Source organism: Chaetomium fimeti (genome assembly GCF_033439085.1).
Source record: "Chaetomium fimeti strain CBS 168.71 chromosome Unknown B0H64scaffold_4, whole genome shotgun sequence".
NCBI classification, from domain to species: Eukaryota; Fungi; Ascomycota; class Sordariomycetes; order Sordariales; family Chaetomiaceae; genus Chaetomium; species Chaetomium fimeti.
Genome location: NW_026944332.1, coordinates 2,642,659 through 2,658,990, shown reverse-complemented (window position 1 = coordinate 2,658,990; position 16,332 = coordinate 2,642,659). Strand labels below are relative to the sequence as shown.

Here is a 16,332-nt window from a genome sequence, read left to right as displayed (position 1 = left end):
AGAGATGAATATGGGGGAAGGCGGCTTCAGCTCCGCAGACGGGTGAGCTCCGCTCGGGGAAGCTCGGTGGCAGCTTCTGGATCACGGTTGTGAGCATGTGGTTGTGTTTTGTGATAGGTGCAAGCCAAAGAAGGTGGGGGTGGATGCTTTGGTTCAAACAGGTTGTGCTGGGGGGGGAAGGCAGACACGGCAACCAGAGCCACTAAAAGTTTGGGGCCCCGGTTTTAGAGAGCTCCAAATTGGACGCGTTTCCTTCATTACCTACCACCACCTAAGAAAGGTTGTAAGAAAGGACGATTTGACTGAGATGGAATGGAAGCAAGCTGCCGAGGAAGGACAAAGGGAGATCAAGTAGCCGATAATGAATTGAAGAAAGTACGGCAAGCTGGGGGAGCTTAAGCTTTCTGCTGATTGTTGATGCTCTTTTCATCTGCTCAAGCCCCTGTCCTCGATGCTGGGGGGGGTCGGTGGGAGGTGTGGGGAGTGGGGTGCAGGCGAGCTCGGTTGGGAACACGGTCGATGTAAGTGACTGGGGAGAGACAACCGAGCTCTCGCTGCGTTCTTGCAGCGGGCTGTGGGCTCAAAGAGGAGGGGGGGGGGCTGCAACAGGCAGACGCGGAGAATGGAGAGCGCGAAAGAGAGAAAAGAAAAAAACGGAAACAACACATACCTGCAGCTGGTGGCCAACAAACGATGCACAGTTGGTAGCCAAATGTAAAGGGAACAAACAGCCTGGTGCCGGCACTGGGATAAAAGAAGAAAAAGATGTTGTTTAGTCGGATCCGAAGTTGAGGAAACTTGCCTTCGAGTGGAGTGGAGGCTTGGAGGTTCTTCGGGAGCTTGTCCCGCAACGGCGAGGATGGAATGACGGAAAGAAACGATGGAGGGGGGCTGCGCGGCTGCGGGGCGTGAGAGCTCTCCAGCCTGGGCATCCAATGATACCCGGGCGGTGGGGAGGGGGGCGTCTTTATCCATCTCGAATTGGCCCCACCAGCTTCACCGACGATGAGCGATGACAGTATCACACATCGCTCGCCGATTCTTGATGGTCTGCTGCTCTTCTGCACAATGCCAATCGATTACCTTCGTAGGAGGGCACGAAGAAAAAAAACGGCCTTGAACTCGATAATGCCCCCCGGTAGATGGATCTGCTTGGGGAGGGCACACACCACCGCCTGGGACACTTTACTGTGTACACACTATTCGGACGGACCTACCTAATAAAATTCGGAGAGGATCAAATCAGTGCATGGATATCCAGACATTGCTGTTCTCGAGGTCCGTTGGTTCCAGGAGTGGCAGAGGTCCCAAGCCGACCATGGGTTTCGTATAGAATACTTACCAACCATGTATACCATGTGGGAAGTTTAAAACAAATTCCCCCTTCCACTGAGTTACGTAGCAAACAGATCATCAATTTTTTATCTATATCACCGGTCGGGCACACATGCCGTTGCGTCGTCAACTGAAAGCAAATTCTCGAGATCATCACTATCCTGACACCGGGGTGCTTCGAAAAACCTCGGACAGAGCGCCAGATCTCCATTCGTGCCGAGCAGCTCGTTAATGTGGATCCCGGTCCCGGGCAGTTGCACATGGGCGCGCTCCCCCTGTCGCTCTTTTTTTGCAGAACGCATCATCGGTCACGGTACCCCCCGCCAACCACTTGCTCAAAGCCGTCATCATCACGGCTTTTTGAATTGAAAGTGGAAGCGCCGTCATAACCAGCGAAAACATTCGTTACTCCGCCCGGGCCTTCCCTCGGGAATTCGACACTACCACACGCTAGCATTAGATTCTAAGCGCGGGAAACGGAAAGAAAAAAGAAAAGAAAAGCAGGTCAATCAACTGCCATCAAGGCTCAACCACAGTTGGTTGAAAATCAACACCAAGAAGAAGAAATTCGGCCAGCTAGCAAGCGGCGAAATTATTCTGATGGAGCGTAAAAAGATCGTGCACACCCTCGATACGCCTTACTCGGCCGTCACATGGTCAGCAAACCTCAGAACATCACCCTGGGTATCTCTACACTCTGCCTGCTGACTAACATATAAGGCCGCAGACAACCCAAGAAGAGCAAGATGCCATCCTAGAGCTCCTCTGCCAGTGAGTTCTGTCCTAGTGCATCTTGATGTTGGGACGGCTACCCTAACACGCACCCGTGCAGACTACTTGCTCCCCTTGGCGTTCATCGTAAATCGTTTATCACCCCATCAAAGGGGAAACGAAAACGGTCCAAGAAAGCAGGTAGCTCAGAGAACCCTGAAGAAAAATCGCAGAGTTCCAACTCGCCCCCGACGCCAGAGCTGGACGCCTATGTGGATATAGGGCTCACCAAAATCTCCCGCGAGTTGCAGGCCATGTCTAGCCAGGAAGAGCGCAGCCCGTCGTTGGAAGCCGCACCTTCAGGGCACGAAGAAGCGAAGCCTGAACCCGACAACAAGCCCTACGACGTCGTCTTCGTGGCCCGTTCCGGCCAGCCGTCGACGTTTCACTGCCACTTCCCCCAGATGGTAGCTCTTGCTGCTCGATCCCAGCCGGCCGACAAAGCCGTCAGGCTGGTTGGTTTTTCTAAGGCTTGTGAGGACCGCCTGAGCGCGGCACTCGGGATACCCCGGGTTTCCAGTATTGGGCTCAGGGAAGATGCCCCGCAGGCAAGAGGGCTGGTCGAGTTTGTGCGTGACCACGTGCCCCCCATCGAAGTCGCCTGGCTCCGAGAGGCGCGGGCTGGCAAGTTCCTTGAAACGAAAATCGATGCCGTCCCAACAAAGGTCGGGGTTAAAAAGCCGAGACTTTCTTAGTGGAGGTTACAGACGAGCGGTGTCGAATTTTATAGTGAGACCAACGTCCAAGGAGGTCCTCTCTGTAACCCGGCTCCGGTTGCTCAAGAGTAGCCGAAAGCCGCCACTACGAAACAGCCGCAAGGGGTACAAGGTGTCAACGCATGCATCTACCCACCGCCGCACTGCAGTGTGACCCCCGAGCAACAGATCGAGAAGCTGCAACGCATGGGCCTCTTGGTTAGCATATTCGCGAGGCGTTGACGTCAAGAGAAGCGAGGGGGGGCGCGCTAAGCTGATGGCAGACAGCAACAGAAATACGCATGGGTATCTCTGCGCTCTCTATCGGGCTGCATATTTCTGGAGCCCGTCGAAATAATTGCCAAAAGAGTGGTTATGAAGGCTGACTTCGGATTCCACGCCAGTGTGGGGTGACACACCCAAAGCTCACAAGATCATGTAAAAGGGGCAATACAATTTATTATACACCATCTAAAAGCTCCCGCGTCTATTTCCATCAAGGATATCAATCTATCGTGCTATAACCGGCAAACCCAATTTTATGAACCACAACAATATCACACACACAAAACGTACATAGTACACATACCATAGCTTACAACCCCCGCCACCACACCCCCTCAACCCCCTTCCACACTCAGAAGCGACTAATCCCCCTCCCAAAAAGCCACGAAATGACCCAGTACACCGGCACCAACAACTTATTCCGCCACGACATACTCTTAGTCAAGTACGCACCCCGCCAGACCACCCAAGCCACCCACCCTTTTAACTCGTCCGCCTGGCTCTGGTGGATGGCCTTCCAGCTGCCCAGGTAGGTCAGCGTGCCCCAGTTGCGGAACCGGAACGGCTTGCCCCCAGCCTCCGCGCCGGTGGCGTCGCGGACGACGCTGTCCTTGCCGTTGCGGCCCGCCGGGATGCTGTTGAGCCGCCGCGCCAGGTAGGTCGCCTGCTGCGCCGCCACCTGCGCTGTCTTGGGGAGTGATGCGTCGTGCTCCATCACCGCGCAGTCGCCGATCACGTACACGTCTTCGAGCACCCCGCCAGCACCGCTGCCGCCGCCGGGTTGGGGGGTGGTTGGGTTGTCGCTGGTGCTGGTGCTAGTGCTGTTGCTGTTGCCGTCGCTGCCCTTGGTGGCGGTGCGCGCGCGGAGGTAGGGGTCGGTCAGGAGACCGCCGGTGCGGGCGTCGCGGAGCAGGTGGCGGGTGGTCGAGCCCGGGGCGGTGGAGTAGGGGTTGGCGCCGTCGAGGGCGAGCTCCTGGGAGGCGAGCTTGGCGACGAGCGGGTTGGCCATGAGACCGGTGCTCCAGACCACGAGGCCCGCGCCGACCTCCTCGTCGCCGTACTCGGCGATCTTGATGCGCAGCGCGCCGTGGCGGCGGCCCAGCTCGCCGTCGGCCAGCCGCAGCCGCTGCAGGTGGTGCTCCGTCTTGACGTGGATGTTCTGCCGCGCGAAGGTGTCCATCGCGTACCCGGCCAGCGCCTGGTCGAACATGGGGAGGACTTTGGGAGCTACGTCGTAGACGGTGATGCTGACGAGCGGCATGAGGTCCGGGTAGATGGGGGCCAGGTCGTCGCGGATGAGGTCGTGCAGCTCCGCGGCGAACTCGATGCCCGTGGGCCCGCCGCCGACGATGGCGAAGTGCAGGAGCTGGCGCTTGTCGGCGTCGCTGAGGTGGTCGGACCCGCGCGGGTACGAGCACTGCTCGAAGAGCGAGAGCACGCGCAGGCGGATGCGCCGGGCGTCGCCGATGTCGCGGAGGAAGTGGGCATGTTCTCGGACTCCTTCGATGTTGAAGGTCTGGCTGTAGGCACCGCATGCGATGACAAGCTTGTCGTACGGGATGTCGATGACGTCTCCCTTGGGCTTTTGTGCTGGCGTCGACACTTCCTTTTCCAGACCGCTCGTTTCCGACGGCGGAGGGAACGGTGCCGGAGGGAACGGTGCGGGGACACGCGTCTTACTTGCAGCCTCCTCGGCGGCGTTTGTCTCGACGCGAATGGTCTTGCGGTTGAAATCGATGTCGTCGGCCCAGCCTTGGTAGAAGCCGATCTTACCTGGCAGGCGGCGGACAGGTTCCAAGATGGTGCGGAATTCGAGGGTGCCGACCGCAGTAGAGGCCAGCAAAGGGGTAAATACAAAGTAGGAGCGCGGCGAGATGATGACACGCTCGTACTTGGCCGGGTCAAGAGTTCGAGCGAAGCCGTAACCTGCCCAACCCGAGCCAAGAATTACAACCCGTTCCTTGCGAGCATCAATGTCTGATGAAGTTTATTAGTGGGTTTGCCCTGCAAAATGGGGGGATAAAATACCAACTTTTGGCGATACTGAAACATCTCGTTGGTGTGTAAGATCGAGTTGCAAGTTGGCTGCAGCGGGTGAGTCCGTGGGGGGCCATTTTTGGAGGTCGTGATAATGACGGCATGTTGGTGTGGTGTGTCACTGAATGCGAACGTGAGCAACGAGGAGTACTGTACTGGACAGTAATCGATATGTTTTATTCATAGTGAGTCTGTGTGAAATATATGGAATTCCTAGCCACCTCAATGTCTCAGTCTTTCCCATCAAAAAAAATCGAGCATCGGATACGACGGGGGGCGTCCCGAGACCGCCCGTTGATGTCATGGGATCAACCAAGCCATGGGTGCTTGGCCAACGTTAGCTCGGGCTGAGTGATCCCCGCTGAGTCGAGTCCCAGAATTTATCTAAATAAAACCTTGTAAGAAAATCCCACTCTCGTGTACCACAGTAGGTTATCGGCGTCTAGCCGTCCTGAATGGGCTTGAGAAGCTGCCTTTTCTGTGCCCGGCTGATAAGACGATCCCTAATAAGGCTGAAAATGCCCGTTGCCAAGGACTCCCAAGTGTGTGCATCATCACCGATCGGGCCCGTGGCTTGGCGCGAAATGGCTTGGCGCGAACGACCTCCCGGGGCACTCCCGGGTTCCGACAAGCGGGTTCGGACGGGAACATGCGCGTGCTCCGGCTCGGGAGAGATCGGAAGGAGGTGAAGACCCTACCTAGTCTCGAATCTCTCGACCCCCAATTGATGATGGTATTGAAAGAGGTGATCTGTAAGATTGACCTCTTAGGATAACACATTGCAGTTTGTATTTTACCAAATACGCCCGGTTAATCCATCAATTTCTCAATCCCAGCTCAAAAGCCACAGAGTGTGTCGTCACATTTCTCATCGGACGGCCTTGCATCAAGGAATGATCAATGTAAAAAATATTGAGTAGGGATATCACAAAAACATTGTACACAGTAATGTGCAGACCCGAGCAAGAAGGGTTGGGGATGAAGCAAGGACTTGGAATTTGCAATGGATCGACCAATGACGTTTTGACAACGTCAACAGAGGTGAGAGAGGGGTGGAAAGGGTTGAGAAACGATCGTCATCGTAGCGCAAGGGGTGTGGGGGTTCCTCCTCTGTGTTTATATGGGCTACAGAGCGCTCTCGGGCAATGTTCTCAACACCAAAACAATGAGTGCATGGTCCATGAATACTGATCCGATTTTCGCTTCACGTCTTCGAAACTCCGTTACCGATTCCGATATGCCCATGTGAAGGGTCCCTAAGGCATCCATAAAGTGAAGAAATTCGCAGCATTTTGTTTTTGCTCTCCTCCTTCCTCGTTACTCCCCTGCGTTAGGAATTGGTGCCGACTCGTCGTTGGGAAATACAACAGGCGGCGACTCGGAATTGGACTAAGGACGGGATGCGTTTTCTTTTAACTCCACAGCGCATTGTCTGGTCTCAGTCACCCGGCCAAGGGAGTTGCATTGGTTTACTGTACCTCAAACCTGCGGTATGTCAGTCATCGCTGGCATCCTTGCATTTGATGCTCCGGGCAGGCAACACAAACTCAACCTCTTTAATTGGCCGGATTGCGCCCACAACTGGGGTTTAACCGCAGGGAGCTGGCACAGCAGGCGGGAGAGGTGCTCAGCCCGCTGTTCTTGTGGAGTTTCAGTGCACCGAGCAGAGGTGGGCGGGAGCGGCTCGTTGTGGCGGGGTTGCCTAGCAACGGATCGCAGTTGCGCACGAGGGGCAGCTCGAATTGTTTACTTAGCTGGACCAATCAGGACAATAATTTGTCTCGTTGCACCACTCCTTGAGATACCAAGGAAGGCTCCCTTCAACATAACAATCCATTAAACTCTCTGCCGGTGCAGTTGTTGATTTCACCTTCGTCTCCTCGCTCACCATCAACGGTGTCGGAAAATACGTTAACTGCTGCGCGGTTGTGGTCGACATTTACTTGTTATCGCATCCCTTGATAACCGCAATCAGTATCAGCATCGTCCCTCCTTCCTGCCTGCGATTGCGACGAGCCAATTCTTTTGCGACGGCGCAGCTGGCTTCCCGGAATTTTTTTTATTCTTTTTCTTCGTCCCCAATTGTTTGCACGGCTGCAACCTCACGCCTGCCACATGCGCTTGCCATAATACCCAGTGGACAACAGCGATCGCAACAAAAAAGCAAAGCGAGACCAAGTATAACCCCGCGCTCCCTTGGAAATTGTCATTCCGAGCATGACATCCGAGGAACCAGTATGTCGCTGTCGCTGCACACCTTGCACTGAATTTGGCATTCCTGACATCGCGCGCTTCAAGGTACAACCTCTGCGCCTTTCCAAGAGCAGCACGATGCCTTCTCCAGCAAAAGTTGGCAGCGCGATCCCCCGCCCGCTGTCCGAGCTCTCACCCACCGAGAAGCGCCGGAACTCGCCCAGCTGGAATCAATCGAACAAGGTGAGACAGTCTTGTGCCACCTGCTGAGCGCAAGACCCCGGGCTAACCAGTTGTTTTACCATGCGTCAGAAAATGGCACTCACGGACTCGTCACCATTCCAGTCGTCGCCCTTGGAAAACACCACTTCCCCGCGCATGTTCTGGCAGAACCGCAGCTTTAACTCAGAAAACAGCTACGACGGTCGTTCCGGCTCACCATCACCGTGTCGCCGATCCTCCATTGAACGCCTCCAAAAAGCTTCACGCGTCAAAAACAGCAACATTCTCGCCCTTGAGCAGAAGCACGAATACGATCCGACTAGGGTCCCTCAGATCGAGCGACCCCTGGCTAAAGTCCAGGGCAACGCTTTCGGTGGTAGTGGTACCACCGGTCCCCGCTCCGAGAACCGCCCTTTTGGCCACCAGAGGAACGAAAGCAAGACCAGCATCCCCGTCCTGAGCCCTTCCAAGACCGCCCCAGGTCCCATGAGCCCACCCATGCGCCCGACGACCCCCAGCAAGGATCAGCCATCGCCTATGAAGTCTTCGCTGTCGAGCCGCTTCAAGAGCAGCTTCGACCCAGAGGCCGGTACCTGGACCGAGGTGTCGGGTGACGAGCGCGACCTCCCCGAGGGCAAGTCGCTCCACCGACACCAAAAAAGTGTTACCTTCGACGCAGCCCCTCCCCAGGTAAACGAGTATGAGATGACGACACCCGACCTGTCGTCCATTGGGAGCAATTCGAGAGAAGGCAGCTACGACTCAGAGGAGGAGGATGACGACGACGACGACGAACATTACATGGTCCACGGTAGCATCGACCCGGATGATAGCTTCGACGCCTCGCTAGAGGACACCGACAAGACTCCCGTCATGGGGCCGGATGAGTGGAGGCAGAGCCACGACGATCGTTTTGAGAGGAGCCCTATGCCCGACGAGCTCCCGTCCACTCAGAGGCCGCCTCACCGTCGCACCGACTCGTCCAACTCAAACGGCGAGAGCCGGCCACTGCCTCCTCTTCCCGGGATGGGCCCGGCCGCCCGGAGCTTGCCTTCGCCTCCGCCCGCATCGAGCACATCGCCCGAAGCCCATAACATCGGAACTGGCAGGATGCCCCTTGAGGAGCGCCTTAAGCTCATGATGCTTTCCGACGACGGAAAGACGGCGGCCGAGCAACAGCGGGAGCGCCGCATGAGACGCGCCGGTCCTCGCGCGAGCGTAGAGAGCCAGACACCCGAGCGCGAGAGCCGGAGCCCTAGCGTGCAGCCTCATCCGGCGGAATGTGAGGAGGAGGAAGACACCGTTGGCGAGTTGTCGTGCCTTGAGGAGTACCAGCTCCCTCCCCGCATCTCCCGGGAGTCAATCCTGCGTCGCGTGAACGGAAATAAGCTTTTCGACCGCGAGGCCGACTATCAGTTCTCGTCGCCGGCCGGCCCCTCAACCCCTGACCACGCCCTTCCCTATGATCCGGATGTGCCCATTCCTACTACGGAGGATTCTCTTATGATGGACGAGGACGACGAGGACGACGCCGCTTCCGATGAAGGCAGCGTCATCATCAACCGCAACATCGAGGAGGACTACGACGTCGATTCCATCACCGACATGTACCAGCGTTCCGAGATGACCGAAGATGATGATGAGCTTGATGACGACAAGATGTCTTACGACGATGATACCGAGAGCCAGTACTCCATTGAAGAGGCGCCTCAAACCGACAAGGCACAAGAACCCGAGGAGGACCAGGTTCCAACCCCACGGGCGACAACTCCGGTGGATGAGCCCCCCGTGGCAGCCGCTCAGGAGCATGAAGCACCGGCATCGTCGGAAATTCCAGACCGGCCTGAGGAGAACGCCTTCTCTGCGAGCTTTGATTCCTGCATGCTCGCCAAACCAGAGGAGCCAGAAGCTGCTGCCGAGCCCGAGAAGCCGAGCACGACCGATGCTCAACGGCCCTTCACGCCCGAGCAACAGCTCACAAGATCACTTACCAAGCCTGAATACGATGGATCAGGTTGGGGCGAGCCTGAGGAAGTCTCGGATGACCCGGGCACTCCCGATTCCGTTATCCACCATCCAATCGCCATTCCGAGCATCGAGGAGGAAGCAGCGCGCCACTCTCCCGCGATCCCGGAGCAAATAGCGACCATCAAGTCGGCGTCCGGCTCCAAGCTCAAGACGCGGCCCTCTGCCACACCATCAGATCTTGCATCCATGCGAGAGGCTCGCCGCCAGGTCAGCCGTGAGATTCCTCCGATTCCGGAACGTCACCGCAACCGCATCTCGCGCGACATGGAGGCCGATATTGGCGAGGTCACCAGCGACTTCCTTGAGCGCCACCCAAGTTTCAAGAAGCGCAGCCTGACGCTCGATCTTGACCTTGGCCTCAGCCTTGACCAGGACTTTGATCGGGTTATTGAGGCTCAAAAGGTTGCGTTTTACCAAGTTCCTTCTGTTCAGTCCTCCACAACTGCAGCCAGTTTTTTCCAAGCGGGAGAAACATCTGCAGAATCTGAGATACCCTTCACAGCAACCGTAGGCGACCTGACTAACATATCTCATCGCAAACAGCGCGGCTACCTAATGCGCCAGAACACCAAGATGGTCACCGCCAGTGACAAGGATTCTGATGATGTTCGTGCCTGTCGGTCTGCGGGCAATTCACCTGTGAAGGCGACCCGGCCGCAGTCGTGGACTGTCGAGCCATGGAGTGGCGGCCAGAGGAAGCGTAGTATCCGGAAGCGACACCCCGCCACTGGCCCCGTTCCGCCGCTGCCCGGGCAGGAGAGCAATGCGGCTGCGGTTGGTAATGCTAACGAGGAGGACATGGCCGTCGAGATGGCGACCGAGGAGAGCGGAGAGAGAGGCAGGCTCTTTGTTAAAGTGATGGGAGTCAAGGACCTTGATCTGCCGATTCCGAAGAGTAAGACAAACAAACCTCCCAACTCCACGACTGTCATAACCCGACTAACAACACCCACAGACGAGCGCACCTGGTTTAGCTTGACGCTTGACAACGGTGTCCATTGCGTGACAACTGCCTGGCTCGAGCTCGCCCGCAACGCGCCCATCGGGCAGGAGTTCGAGCTGGTTGTACCTAACGACCTGGAGTTCCAACTCACCCTCAATGTCAAGCTCGAGAAGCCTGCGCCCGCTCCCCTCAACAAGAAGGCCCTCCCCTCCCCCACCAAGACCTCCAAGCCCAAGACGTCTGCTTTCAGCCGTGTGTTCGCCTCTCCCAAGAAGCGCCGCGAGATGGAGCAGCGCCAAAAGCAACAAGAGGAGGAGGAGCGGCTTGCCGCCCAGCGCGAGGCGCAGGCCCGCCAGATGATGCTGAAGGCGTCGCAGCAGCCCAGCGGATGGGATCTGCTCAGCCCCCTAGCGGCCGAGGACGGTAGCTTCGCGCGCGCCTACGTATGTCTCAAGGAGCACGAGCCGCGCTGCTTCGGCCGGCCGTACCTCGTCGATGTGGCGGCCTTCAACGAGTGGGCGACCGAAGAGGCCGGGTTCGCGTCCAGCGTCAAGAGCAAGCGCGGCAACGCGGCGGGCGCCACGACGGGCGGCGTGATCCGGCGCGCGCCGTACAAGGTCGGCAAGCTCGAGTTGCAGCTGCTGTTCGTACCGCGCGCCAAGGGCGCCACCGACGACGACATGCCCAAGAGCATGAACTCGTGCATCCGCGAGATGAAGGCGGCCGAGGAGCGCCTGGCGCGCTGCTGGGAGGGCCACCTCAGCCAGCAGGGCGGCGACTGCCCCTACTGGCGCCGCCGCTACTTCAAGCTGGTCGGGGCCAAGCTCACGGCCTACCACGAGGCGACGCGGCAGCCGCGCGCGACCATCAACCTCGCCAACGCGAAGCGGCTCATCGACGACCGGCGCACGCTCATGGAGAAGGAGACGACGGGCCGCGGCGGGCGCCGCCGCCGCTCCGCCTTCGCCGAGGAGGAGGAGGGCTACATGTTCGTCGAGGAGGGCTTCCGCATCCGCTTCAACAACGGCGAGCTCATCGACTTCTACGCCGACAGCACCGCCGACAAGGAGGGCTGGATGCGCGTCCTCGGCGAGGTCCTCGGCCGCGACAGCTTGGGTTCGGCGGTTGATGGTGGTGGCTCGTCTGAGGACCTCCTGACCGGTGCCCCCGGCAGCCGCATGAAGGGCAAGTGGTGTGAGCTGGTGCTCAAGCGGGAGGATACCCTCAAGAAGAGGGCTGAGGGGAGGAGGGTACATTCCCGCACTAAGAGCATGTACGTGTAGGGGTTTTCTTGCGATGATGATGGGATGATGATGTCGGGTGTTGGGGTTGGGTTAGGGTTGGTTGGATGGACATTCGTTGTTGTTGTTGTGGTGTGGGATGGACGGAGTATTCATGTGGAGTTCGGTTTGTTGGGAGTATACTGTGTAGGGAAGCATGAGCCAGGGGAGTTGATGATGATGATATGTGGGGATGGGATGGGGGGTGTGGTTGGGATGGATGGGGGGGGACTGGACGGAAACACACAACGGGCACATGAGGTCTGGCTGGCTGGCGGGACGCGGACAGCTGGCTTCCTCCTCTTCTTGCTTTTCTTTTTTTCTCTTCTCGTCATTATCTTTTTCTTGCCTTCGTTTTTGTCCTCTTTTTTTACCACCTGCTCGGTGGTGGCCATCTTAGGGGCTTGCAACCGCCCCCCTTTCCTTAACGTCTATTTTTGTGTCAGTCTAGCAAGCGTACTCTGTTTTGTCTGTTTTATCTGTTGCTCTCGCTGTCCGTCCTATGGGTGTCTCGCTGCCTGGGGTTGGGGGTTCGGTTATGTGTTGGTTTTGATCTTCGCTTCGTTCTGCTAACGCTCTACACCACTTCGCTCTTTGCGCTAGATGGGGAAGGGGGAAGGCGATAAAAGTTCGAGCTGGCTTGACTAATACTATGGGGATGACGAGCCGGGACTCTTGGGGTTGTTGTTGCGCTTCTTTGTGTGTATTTGAGCCTTTGTTAGATTTGTATGGAATGCATCTGCAGCTGGTTTGGTCATGATTTGTGGTGAAACCCTTCGAATGGTGGATGTCAACCGAATCCTGTGACGGCTACAGCCAGCACTGTGAAGCCATCGCGCGCATATATATACTCGCAACACAAGCCCACCCTGCCCGTAGCTATCCAAACCCCCCCTGCCCCCTACACCGATGTCTCCTCCTCCTGCCGCCGATTCCACGCCACGCACTCCGCCAGCGTCACCCCGCTGCCCCCAAAGCAATCCAGCGCGCTGCCGATCGTCAGGTCCACCTTCCCGCCGCTGAGCCGCTTCACTCGCTCCAGGTCGTCCAGGTGCCGGCCGCCGCCCGCATAGGTGACGGGGATGCTGCACCACTCGGCCAGGCGCGCCACCAGCGCCTCGTCCACCCCGCCCTGCAGCCCCTCGTTGTCGGCTGCGTGGATCAGGAACTCGGAACAGTAGGGTTCGAGGCGTTGGATGGATTCTGGGAGATGGGTTAGGGGTGGGGTGGGATGGGATGGGGGGTTGGGGTTTAGGGGAGTTGGAAAGGGGGAGGGGGGGGGGGTCACCTTGGTTGACTTCCATGTCGGTGATGGTCTGCCACTTGTTCATGGCGACGAACCACCTCTCCTCGCCGCCGTGCCGCCGGCAGCTGAGGTCGATCACCAGCTTGCTCTTGTCGCCGTCGAGCGCGGCGAGCACCGCGTCAAGGCGCGGCTGGGAGAAGGTGCCGTTGGGGAAGAGGAAGGAGGTGATGATGACCTGGGGTTCGTTAGCAGGTGTTGTTGTTTTTTGGTTTGAGGATGGGGGGTATGTGCCAACCTTCTCGGCACCGGCTTCTATCCACTCTTTGGCGTTGGTATCGTTGATGCCACCGCCGACCTGCAGAGCCCCTGGCCAGGCTGCGAGAGACTCCCGCGCGGCGTCTTGGTTGCCCGGGCCCAGCATGATGACGTGTGCGCCAGTGAGGGCATTATCGCGGTATAATTTGGCAAAGTGAGCGGGAGGGTGAGGTGAGACAAAGTTTGTTTGGAGTGAACTGGTTTTGCTGTCTAATGTCCCGCCGACAATCTGCTTGACCTCGCCGGCGTGGAGGTCGATACAGGGTCGGAATCGCGTCATTTTAGGAGCCCCAAGTCCAATCTTTTCTAAGGTTATGTGAACGAGGCAAAAGACACGAGTAAAATTAACGGACTGATACTAATTGGGCCAGTCAACGCTTCAGTTTCCTCACTAATAAGGGGTTTGTTTACAGAAGGGGGTGCTATGTGTTTGGCGGGGTAATGGCCGTGTCGTTTCTGGAGGGGCGCTCTTGGCACCCGATAAGATAAACCCCAGCCATCGAGGTACTGTAAATTTTTGCCCGAGCTCCAAAAGTTGCAAGCCATTCAATGGAAGGAAGGTCTCGTCTTCCACCCCCCCACTGACAACTTCACTTTTTCTCATTCAAGTCAATTCCTCACAATGCCGAGCCCATTAGGCAAACGCAAGTCACGGGCTACAGTGGAGGAACCTGAGGCAGTCGCCGACGCCCAAGAACTCCTCAGGCAGCACTTCGAGGCGCGTTTCAAGCCACTCGCCGCTTCTCCCGCCGCCCGTGCCGCTCCAAAGAAGACAACCAACAACGATGAGTCCGATGGCGACGACACTGACGCTAGCCAGGATGATGACGAAAGTGAGGCCGAATCGGACCAATCCAACTCAGAATGGGGAGGAGTTTCGGACGACGAGGATGAGGACGAGGAGGGTATGCAGTTATTTCCTCGGCCATCATGCGACACAAGCTCTCCCTGCTAAAACAAAAGAACAGACACCGAAGCACGCGTCGTCGAGGTAATTGACCACACGTCGACCGCCTCAACCACAACCACGGCAATGAGCAAACGGGAGCTCAAGGCTTACCTCGTAAGGCGGCACCTGCGCCGTATTGAACTCTTGAAGTTGCTGCTGACAGCCCGCCCAGTCCTCTCGCCCACCCGACCCCAGTCAGCTCGCGGCACAGACGACGAATAACTCCAAAAAGACATCTGCCGATGGAGAACAGCCCGAAGACAGCGCCGCTTTCCTCGCCAACGATCTGGCGTTGCAGCGGCTTATTTCCGAGTCCCACATCTTGTCGGCCGCCGGCGCAAATCCATCCCACTGGCAATCTCAGCACGCCGCTGGCACCGCCACCAACGTACGCGCCTTTGCCGCTGGTCGTACGGCCCGGAAAACGACCGATATGCGAGTGCAGGCTCTGGGGGCCAAGCAGAGCATCCTCAGCCAGTCCAAGATGCCCATGTCCATGCGGAAGGGCATTGTCGGCGCCGCTGCGGTGAAGGAAGACAAGAGGCGGAGAGAGGCGCGGGAAAACGGCATCATCCTCGAGCGGGAGGCGAAGAAGCCCAAAATTACAAAAAAGAAGGGGAGAGGTGAGAGGCCAGTCGACCTCCCTGGTGTGGGCAGGATGAAGGGTGCCGAGTTACGAGTCAGCGCCCGCGAGGCGCGCGATATTGCCGCTTCAGTGAGAGCGCCTGCTGGGAGAGGGAGGGGCAGGAAGAGGAGGTGATTGTGCCCCGGCCATGGTTACGCACGTATCCTGCAAGCAAGCCATCATCTTGCACAGTGGACACTCTGCGCTCTATCTGCGAGACTCCCCCCAGAGGATCGTTCCCCCACAGTATCCACCTGGGAAGAGGGTAAGGGCGAAAAGGCTCCTGCACTGGCAGCGCCGCGATCCCCGCGCCGCCATCTTCCATGTCGACGGGTCAGCAAACAAGCTTTCAATAGCAGGGCTGTTGAAACAAACCCCACGAGATCTCCCTCCCCCACGAGATCTCCCTCCCCCACGAGATCTCCCTCCGGCCGCTCCCGTCTATATTGCCCCCAATGGCCCGTTTCAAACCATCAACAATCGGCTAGCCTACTGGTCAATTGGGCACCCAGCCGGGCCGGTCCAACGTCATTGAACCCGAGCCGGTGGATGAGCAACGATGGGGCCACGACCCCTTGGGCTAAAATCATGGCGGGCATACGTAGTACACACGCCGCCATTGCCGCCACACTCAGCATTCCGCGTTCCTATTGCAACGTAGAACAACGTGGGCTGCGCCGCTGGTCTGCGATCGGCAGATGGCCCTCAAGAAGTCCCCGGCTTTGGTGGTACAGGAGCTGCTCGGCCGGGTCATCCTGCCCCGACCATATCAGTGAGCACCGGGTCTGTCATAGAGAGGCCGGGAACTAAGAAAAGGGGTGCTGTAAAAAGACAAACTAAGACGGCGTCACGCAAGCCAAGAAATAATAATCTGATATCCCACCACACCCAAGCCGTCACCGTGTACAGTACGGGGCACAATCGTAAACCGCTGCCATGTGTCTGTCTGTCCCCATGCGCGCCCTCGCCCGCCGCAAAAGAAAAAGGCCATCAAGTGTACGAACCACAAACACCCTGTGCCCCCCTTGAACCTGCGACCGGTCTGTACAACGTAACTGTAAAACATACACATACTGCAGCGCGGCCCCGCCACGCGGCTGAACCAGTACCACCCCAACCCTTCTGCCACGCAAGCCAATGCCAATGGAGCAGCAAATATTCATCGATGGACCGACCGACCGACCGACTGGCTGGCTGGCAGGCCTGCTGATCGGGCCGTTGGGGTCCGATCCAACGAAGGAAGGCAGCCCGATCTCGATATCTGGGTTCCTTTCGAGCCCAGTTTACGGGGCGGGGGTGGGGGGGTTGGGTGGCCGTCTGACTGGCCGCCCCTGCCCGTTCTTGGCCTTGCTGGATGGCCCATTATTAGTAGTGTAAGTATACGAGGCAGATGTAAGATCAAGATCGG

The 16,332-nt window shown here is 57.7% G+C and overlaps 6 protein-coding genes across 6 annotated transcripts; 3 read left to right on the top strand and 3 right to left on the bottom strand.

Annotated features, from left to right (window-relative positions):
• Positions 1-150: 150 nt before the first annotated feature.
• Positions 151-819, bottom strand: B0H64DRAFT_396891 (uncharacterized protein). Its single transcript, XM_062803841.1, has one exon. It carries the CDS (start codon positions 666-668, stop codon positions 435-437), a length of 234 nt encoding a protein of 77 aa, XP_062659456.1. The 5' UTR covers positions 669-819; the 3' UTR covers positions 151-434.
• Positions 820-1,935: 1,116 nt separating this feature from the next.
• On the top strand, positions 1,936-2,801 carry B0H64DRAFT_374099 (uncharacterized protein; the record flags this gene model as incomplete). The annotated part of the gene is made up of 3 exons (XM_062802308.1): positions 1,936-1,991; positions 2,056-2,106; positions 2,168-2,801. The coding sequence occupies 3 exons, from the start codon at positions 1,936-1,938 to the stop codon at positions 2,799-2,801; spliced, it is 741 nt and encodes a 246-aa protein (XP_062659455.1).
• Positions 2,802-3,119: 318 nt separating this feature from the next.
• B0H64DRAFT_159532 (pyridine nucleotide-disulfide oxidoreductase-domain-containing protein) lies at positions 3,120-5,365 on the bottom strand. The gene is made up of 2 exons (XM_062798570.1): positions 5,119-5,365; positions 3,120-5,063 (listed from the first exon to the last, which is right to left on the bottom strand). Exons 1-2 carry the CDS (start codon positions 5,225-5,227, stop codon positions 3,439-3,441), a joined length of 1,734 nt encoding a protein of 577 aa, XP_062659454.1. The 5' UTR covers positions 5,228-5,365; the 3' UTR covers positions 3,120-3,438.
• Positions 5,366-7,364: 1,999 nt separating this feature from the next.
• On the top strand, positions 7,365-11,981 carry B0H64DRAFT_396885 (cell division protein anillin-domain-containing protein). Its single transcript, XM_062803840.1, has 4 exons — positions 7,365-7,559; positions 7,629-9,968; positions 10,110-10,461; positions 10,522-11,981. Exons 1-4 carry the CDS (start codon positions 7,455-7,457, stop codon positions 11,790-11,792), a joined length of 4,068 nt encoding a protein of 1,355 aa, XP_062659453.1. The 5' UTR covers positions 7,365-7,454; the 3' UTR covers positions 11,793-11,981.
• A 709-nt stretch (positions 11,982-12,690) lies between these two features.
• On the bottom strand, positions 12,691-13,785 carry B0H64DRAFT_424527 (uncharacterized protein; the record flags this gene model as incomplete). Its single annotated transcript, XM_062805652.1, has 3 exons — positions 13,331-13,785; positions 13,078-13,270; positions 12,691-12,992 (listed from the first exon to the last, which is right to left on the bottom strand). The coding sequence occupies exons 1-3, from the start codon at positions 13,628-13,630 to the stop codon at positions 12,691-12,693; spliced, it is 795 nt and encodes a 264-aa protein (XP_062659452.1). The 5' UTR covers positions 13,631-13,785.
• A 105-nt stretch (positions 13,786-13,890) lies between these two features.
• Positions 13,891-15,266, top strand: B0H64DRAFT_159442 (uncharacterized protein). The gene is made up of 3 exons (XM_062798568.1): positions 13,891-14,255; positions 14,319-14,413; positions 14,472-15,266. Exons 1-3 carry the CDS (start codon positions 13,973-13,975, stop codon positions 15,057-15,059), a joined length of 966 nt encoding a protein of 321 aa, XP_062659451.1. The 5' UTR covers positions 13,891-13,972; the 3' UTR covers positions 15,060-15,266.
• The last annotated feature ends 1,066 nt before the right edge of the window (positions 15,267-16,332 follow it).

Excerpts from the sequence above, each read along its gene's own strand:
- B0H64DRAFT_396891 (XM_062803841.1), bottom strand. The coding sequence starts at position 668 with ATGTGTTGTTTCCGTTTTTTTCTTTTCTCTCTTTCGCGCTCTCCATTC.
- B0H64DRAFT_159532 (XM_062798570.1), bottom strand. The coding sequence starts at position 5,227 with ATGCCGTCATTATCACGACCTCCAAAAATGGCCCCCCACGGACTCACC. Across the intron at positions 5,064-5,118 it reads ATGTTTCAGTATCGCCAAAA|ACATTGATGCTCGCAAGGAA; the intron begins GTTGGTATTTTA and ends AAACTTCATCAG.
- B0H64DRAFT_396885 (XM_062803840.1), top strand. The coding sequence starts at position 7,455 with ATGCCTTCTCCAGCAAAAGTTGGCAGCGCGATCCCCCGCCCGCTGTCC. Across the intron at positions 7,560-7,628 it reads GCTGGAATCAATCGAACAAG|AAAATGGCACTCACGGACTC; the intron begins GTGAGACAGTCT and ends ACCATGCGTCAG. Across the intron at positions 9,969-10,109 it reads GGGTTATTGAGGCTCAAAAG|CGCGGCTACCTAATGCGCCA; the intron begins GTTGCGTTTTAC and ends CATCGCAAACAG.
- B0H64DRAFT_159442 (XM_062798568.1), top strand. The coding sequence starts at position 13,973 with ATGCCGAGCCCATTAGGCAAACGCAAGTCACGGGCTACAGTGGAGGAA. Across the intron at positions 14,256-14,318 it reads CGAGGATGAGGACGAGGAGG|ACACCGAAGCACGCGTCGTC; the intron begins GTATGCAGTTAT and ends ACAAAAGAACAG. Across the intron at positions 14,414-14,471 it reads GGGAGCTCAAGGCTTACCTC|TCCTCTCGCCCACCCGACCC; the intron begins GTAAGGCGGCAC and ends CAGCCCGCCCAG.